This window comes from Mus caroli, chromosome 13 (genome assembly GCF_900094665.2).
Source record: "Mus caroli chromosome 13, CAROLI_EIJ_v1.1, whole genome shotgun sequence".
In the NCBI taxonomy this organism is placed as follows: domain Eukaryota; kingdom Metazoa; phylum Chordata; class Mammalia; order Rodentia; family Muridae; genus Mus; species Mus caroli.
Window position 1 is genome coordinate 64,240,034 of NC_034582.1, and position 7,049 is coordinate 64,247,082.

General features: G+C 49.4%; 1 protein-coding gene across 1 annotated transcript in view; it reads right to left on the reverse strand.

Annotated features, from left to right (window-relative positions):
* Positions 1-855: 855 nt before the first annotated feature.
* Tent4a (terminal nucleotidyltransferase 4A) overlaps positions 856-7,049 on the reverse strand; it is a 36,708-nt gene continuing 30,514 nt past the window's right edge. The window contains exons 9-12 of the mRNA XM_029468235.1: positions 6,283-6,400; positions 5,088-5,246; positions 3,378-3,542; positions 856-3,014 (exon numbers count right to left, since the gene is read on the reverse strand). Coding sequence (XP_029324095.1) covers positions 2,820-3,014; positions 3,378-3,542; positions 5,088-5,246; positions 6,283-6,400 — 637 coding nt within the window. The 3' untranslated portion in view covers positions 856-2,819. The remainder of the gene's footprint in view (positions 3,015-3,377; positions 3,543-5,087; positions 5,247-6,282; positions 6,401-7,049) is intronic.

The following is a 7,049-nucleotide window of genomic DNA, read 5'->3' on the forward strand; positions in this document are numbered from 1 at the left end:
AAGGAAGGAAGGAAGGAAGGAAGGAAGGAAGGAAGGAAGGAAGGAAGGAAGGAAGGAAGGAAGGAAGGAAGGAAGACAGGCCCAAGCCAGAAGTGTTCACAGACTCAGGCCTGTGGCTCCGTTTCCATCTGCCATGAGTCCTGAGAGGCAGTGTCAGCACAGCATCAGGCCTGCTTCTCAGCTTTATGACTGAGCAGCTCTAGCTTATCCATAAGGCCTCTCCCTACCTGAGCCAACTGAGCTATGAGGTACAGGTTCACTTCTGCACACACTGCTTGAACACACACCCGGGGCTTGACAACTTGCAGGTAAACTGTCAAGAATAAAAACAATGCTCTTTCTCCAAGACAGCCAACAGTCTGCATTGCATGGTCAGCCTCACACTCCTGAGGTCAGAACAAATACAAGCCTCTACACACTTGCTTCCAAGAAAAACAGCCTACTATGGGCTTCCTGACCTTGCTTGGAATTCACTGAGGCTTCTATGGTCATGAACTGGTCCTTCGCTAAGAGTGACCCAGGCAATGGAGCAGAGACTATTGTGTTGGCATGTTTGATTCACAAGACACGTTTAAGACACGATATCCCACCACACACACACTGACTGGGCTGAGCAGTCAATGTCCTGTCACTTACAGGCTGAAAGTGCCGCATACTTGGGAGCTTTAAGTGTGACAGCCACTGGAATATCTAAGTACAGAACACAGCACAATACAGTGTGCAATCCTCCTGCTATACTCACAGTGGCACTACCCCACATTGTGGCAAAATGACCCAGCACCACCCTGGCTACAGGGTTGAGCTTGGGCTTGGATAAAACCCCAGCAAGCAGCTAATGCAGAAACTACCCCACCCTTCAGAGGAAAAGTATCTAGCATCTAAAGTTTATTAAAGATCAAAGAATAGAAAAACTTTACATAAAAATATGTTAATTTTAGTGTCCACATTGTTGTCCGCACAGAAAATTTAAACATGGTATCATTTTGTAAACTGTAGCATATGGCCACAGTGGTCGCCAGGCCAATTCATCTGGTTCACCATGACGGGGATGGACACATACCTGTGCCTGTGGATGACAGAACTTTAAAACGCACATCTGCGGGTCACTCGAACGGCCCCACGGTGGCTCCTTAATGCAGATACAGTCAATATTGCTAATGTGTAAATTAGTACAGGCTATGGACCAGTGTTCATAAATATTCTTTAGCAACAGGCTTCACAATTTAAATAATTTTAAATATTCTGGATGACTCCAATCCTCATGAGCTGCAGACCCATGTGCTCCTCTGCTCTGGAATGCCTCCCAGAGTCAACAGCCTCACCATGGCAGCAGGAGGCAGACCCAGACACACAGAGCTTGTCCTTGGCGAGGTGTCCAATGTCACTCAGACATCCATTCAGAATTCCCACTGCTGCATGTCAATCAGGTGGCACAGCACTCGGCTTGACACTCTGTACTGGTGGACAAGAAGCAACCTGCCTGTGGTGTGCAGCAGGTCCAGACCCCCATTTTAGAAGCGGAAGTCGGAGGGCCTACAACTGCAAGCACTCCAGGACTACTGTGGTGCTTGACAATGAGGGTCAGGCAATGGATGGATTCTTGTTCAAAAAAAGTAACAAAGACAGTGGTTGTGGCAGAATACACTTGCATAGTATACCTGTATGCTTCTGACGCCAGGCACCAGCCGCTCCGGGGCCCACACTGGGGCTGTGCTCTCCTGTGATACATTAAAATACCCCCATGTGCCTGGACAGCGGAGGTCCTTTTCAGATATTTGCTCTTAACAGAACGAGTGCATACCTATGCAGATTCCTCAATGGAATCAACAAAATCCCTTTCTCCACATTCCTAAATCTGGGTGCCATTGTCTGTAACGATACTCACCAGGCCCGTGACTCTAGACCACGTCACTTAATGACCGAAGCACGCCCAGAGTCACAATTCTTTACGATTTATGCGACATGACAACCTCTTCTCCCCTTAGAGGTTCTTACTTCTGGCACTTTAAATGCTGGATTTGGTGTCTAGTTTTTAAAAACCCAAACCAAAATGTCAGAACTCGTGGTCAGAGAGGACAACGGCCCAAGGCCGACAGTCAGGCTGCCAGGTACACACTGGCCTCACAGAACCATCAGGTTGACTTGGCTCCTTCACTGCATCTGACCAAAAGAAAAGACATAAAAACAAAGCCCACAGGCCCCTCCCTCCTCANGGTGTTCATGTCAGGATGCTATCAGATAACCAGCCAACACGAGGAACCCAACTTAGAAAATGCAAATTGGGAAAGGATTTAAGTGTGTTTAAAAAAAAATTCCCTCCTCCCTTAAATATAACTTATGTGAAAATATGAAATTAAATAAAAAATATCTGAGTTATTGCACAAATCATAAGTTTTCAATATTTACATAGAAAAACAGTCCCAAATTTTCAAACAAGACATGAGGGCAGTAAAACAGCAGCCTGCCCACTCCGTCAGAAGACATGGAGCAGGGCTTGGCGTCTCTGCCTGTGACAGACACGATGAGAACCCCAAATGGACACCTAGCTGACCCGGCTGCACATCCAGTCCCTGACACTCCTAGGCCGCCCTGCTGGGCACGGATGAAGACTTCTAGGCAGGCAGACGCACATCCACATGTAGTAAGGCTTCACAGATGAGCACAAGGAGCTGTTCTGTAAGATGGATGCGGCCACCACACAAACATGCAGAGTGACCAGTGCTGGGCTGCGCTCGGCAGACAGCGGTGGAGGTGCTGGATGCTGGTCTCGGCTCCCCTGTGGTGCCCGAGCGAGGCCTGTGGGCAGTCAGTCAGGACTATTATCTGCTGAGACTCACGGGCAGGCTGTCCCTTGTATGTGCGTGCTTTTTTCTTCTCCAGCCAGTGCGGTTGTACTGATGATGTCCTCGGTTGCCTACAGGAGGCCTCACAGCTCCACTGCCCACAGAGCTGTAGCCGCCACCCTGAGTGTGGTTGTGGGAGCCTTTCATGGACAGTTTCATGCCATTGTGCTGCTGGAGAGAGAGAGAAAGCAGGGCTGGAGTGCAGCACACAGACCATGAGGTGAAAAGACACAATGTACAACAGGAACCCGTAGCCACATAATCCCTGCTGCGCCGTGCAGTAAGCAGAGGGAACCCTTCCCTCTGAACAGACTATGGCTCCACTCAGGGCCTACAGGCTTTTAATCTGCTCTGCCTCTTCATGGGTGTGAGAAGGTCCCTGCAGGGTCAGAGTCAACAAACCTGGGCCCATGAGGGCCCACAGAGACTGAACCACCAACCAGAGAGTATGCAGGGGAATTCAGTTCCAAGGGGTGCAGGCCCCCGAATGAGCAAATGGCTGCAGTAAGTAGCCCAGCAGCAGACGACACTTACCTTGTGATATAGATGAGGACTAGACAGTGGGTTGGGGGATCCCGAGGGAATGGCTGGGGAAGTTACACTGTGAACAGCCTTCAAAGATGTGGTTCCGTCGACACCAGCCTGTCTGCAAGGAACAGGGGCGACTCCGAGGGTTGGTGGAGGGATAGTAACCCTGGTCTAGAAGGAAAAGAGAAACATGAGCTTCCCACAAGTGAAAGCTTCACACTAAGTGAAAGTAGTGTGCGGCTGGCTGTGCGAGTCCACTCACACACACCTCCACGGAGCACAGCTTCTGTTGTGACCTAAGGACACTGTGGCCTTGGAATTACAAACACCTCATCTTCTCAAACAGCAATTACAATACCAAGTTATACCAGTCACTAGGTCATAAAATCTAACATTCTCCAAAGATCAAACCAAATTCAAAACAATTAGAGCCATCAAAACAGCAACTGTCAATTTAGTCCCTAGAATGAGCCCCAAAGTGAACACCCCTCAGACCCCAGAGGAACAGAGGAACACAAGGAAGAGTCAAAGAGGGCAGCTCTTTCTGGCCACCGCATTATCTGTCCCACCCAAAGCAAAAGAAAGCTGGTAAGAGCCACTCTCAGCCTGACGATGCAGGCATCGCTGCTTTACCCAGCACTTGCAGAGAGACTTGCTACAGTAGGAGCTAAGCCTTGACAGTAGAGCTCCACAGGGGAATAGCAGCTGCAGCTGCCTGGCTACCTCTGTAGAAAGCACATGGTGAAGAATCGGATACCAGCACTCTGTTACAGGCCATTACAGCAAACTTTGGTTTCAAGCTCAGCCTGACTCACACTCACACAGGATATGCATACAACTGTGACAACCAACTGGGATCCACACCTATACTTTCTTAGACACCCCAGGTCCAAAACACCTCCAGCAGGAAACTGAAGCTGGCCCTGCATTGGGCTCTCCGAGACACTGTCCTGGCGAGTGACAAAGAGGCCTCCAGAGTGGGAGGGTGGGCAGTGTCCTTTCCAGAAGCAGACAGTCAGGTTGAAGTGGGGTAGAATTTAATAGCTTCAACAACTGCCTTGGAAAGTTCCACGCGTGCACTCGTTGAGGTTTGTAGTCTGGGCTACACTGGGGGAAGTGTGTCCAACGCTCACCAACATTAGAGTCACATGCTTTAGTAGAGCTCAGCTTCCAAGCAGCTGCGTGGGAATGGATCTCAGCAGGGCCAGAGAGGACTCCAGGAAAGACATCTGCATGCTTCTGTTCTGTTTCACACTCAACTCCCACTTCAGATGCTGCTTCTCCTTTCCAGTTAATAATGCACTGAGTGTATACAAATCCAATGCAATACTGAATTTCTATTCTTTTCTTTTGATTCACTTTATATAAAATTTAAAAAGAGAAGTCCCAAGTACTGACTGACTAACAGAGAATCTAAGCCCATGCTGACACTGAGTTTCTGGAGAGAGAGCAAGTGTCTACGCAGCCAGCAGTGCGTGCCCTGGACACTACTGCATGCGAAGCAGCACTGAGAGAGCACCTGTCAGAGGCATCCAGTGCTCCAGAACCACATCAGACTCCAGGTCAGAGACTGCGTTACACAACAGGCTGAGTAACAACTGCAGCCACCAAAGCACGATGACTGCCAGGAGACAGCACTAGACCCGGCCGTCCACAAGAACGCTGATCTAGGGTCCTGCTTGGCCCAGATGCCGTCCCCGGGGAGGAAGCCTGTACCTGGTTGTTTGTTGTCATGATCAACGTTCTGGAAGCAGCAGGCTGGGGTTTGCTGCTGGGCATTGGCAAGGCTGTGGGCAGGTTGGCCATCAGGGTAGTGGGTGCTTGCAGGCTGAACTGGTAAACACTGGGTGTGGTGCAGGGCGGCGTGTCGGAGTCCTAGAGCGCAGCAGAAACAAGGAGAGTCATAAGCACAGCGCTGCTGAGGTGTGAGCCAGGCGCCTTCAAGAAGGAAGCTAGGAAAGGCCATTACAGCAAACCTATCCTTCCTCAGTCACCGCAGTGTGGGAAAGACTAGGCTGCAGAAAATGCAGATGAGCCACATGGACCTAACCTGTAAATCTCTAACCCATTTCTCAAAAAAACACTCAAAGTCCACAGTTTGGCTGAGTGCTATTAATGGGTCATCTGAGCAACACAGCTTGGGGTTCTTAAAGCCTATGTCAAAGAACACCTAACAAAGACAGACACTGACACCACACACACACACCCAACCTCCCCCACACACATACCTCACATATACTCCATAGATATCCACACAAATACATCTCACACACACACATACATCTCTCTCTCTCTCTCTCTCCCTCTCTCTCTCTCTCTCTCTCTCACACACACACACACACACACATACATCTCACACACACACATACATCTCTCTCTCTCTCTCTCTCCCTCTCTCTCTCTCTCTCTCTCTCACACACACACACACACACGCACATACATCTCACACACACACACATCTTCACACACACACCTCTCTCTCACACACACCCACACCCACACACACACATCTCTCTCACACACACACACACACACACCAGCAAGGGACTGAGATGGAGGAGGAGTAGGTCTTCTGCTTGTGGACGTTGTACATCGTGGTGCGCACTAGGCTCCGCACCACGATGTACAACGTCCACAAGCAGAAGATTTGGAACAAAATCTATCAGCATCTCAGTGATTTCTTGCCACTGTGTTGGAGTATACCTCCGTTTAATTAAATGCAACATTAGCAACCACTTCCATCTGCTCCTTCCCTTCGTTTACTGCAGCTACGACTGGATTTCTATAGGGTCCAGAGCTTACAGAACGGATGGCCTATCAGACAAAGTAGAAAAGGAGCTACTTTCACAGCTTGAACAACCCTACAAGAGGGCAGAGATGCTTCTGTCTATGGTGAGAGGGCCACGCCTCACACTGTCAGTCTCTCACCAAGGTCTGGAGACGGGAGGATTCTGCTACCCCACTTTTCTTTGATCCACCTCCGGTAGTCGATCACTTCCTGGGTGACTTTGATGATTCTTCCTAAAGTACTGCAGAGAACAGGGTTGGACATAAACACTAGGTGTCAGATGTGAGGCTCATTAAAGACAGGAGAGAGCATGAGTTCTGACATGTTTACATTCATAGTACCATGAGATCACGGTACGGATAAAGGTAGGTTCATTATGTAGAAGTCCTTAACCAAAATCTGTCTACAAATGATGGCTTCAATCCAGTTTAAGCGGTGGTCATGAAGTCCTGACACTTTGTTTCCTACTGCACAGGTGAGGAGAGATACCCAGGCACCCAAAACAGGCTAGGGGCTGGACAATCATGGAAAGCCAGGCCCATTCCTAACAGTTTCCTGCGGCAGCCAGCTCTGGAACAGACATTCACACTGCCGACAGCAGTGTGTTCAGCCCATTTCTCCCCTTCCACTCTTGTCTCCTCCTGCTCCCCATGTGCACATACTATAGCAGCTAAGCTGAACTTAGAAATAAGTATGCCTGACTACGACTAAAGGAGACACTGTAGACTATCCTCAACTGTGAACTGAAGGACGGCTGAACAGCTGTAGAGGCAGAGCAGGTGTTCAGATCTGAACCCACTCACAACCTAAGCAAGCACACCTGACAGCTGCTGGACAGGCACACAACCTAAGCAAGCACACCTGACAGCTGCTGGACAGGCACACAACCT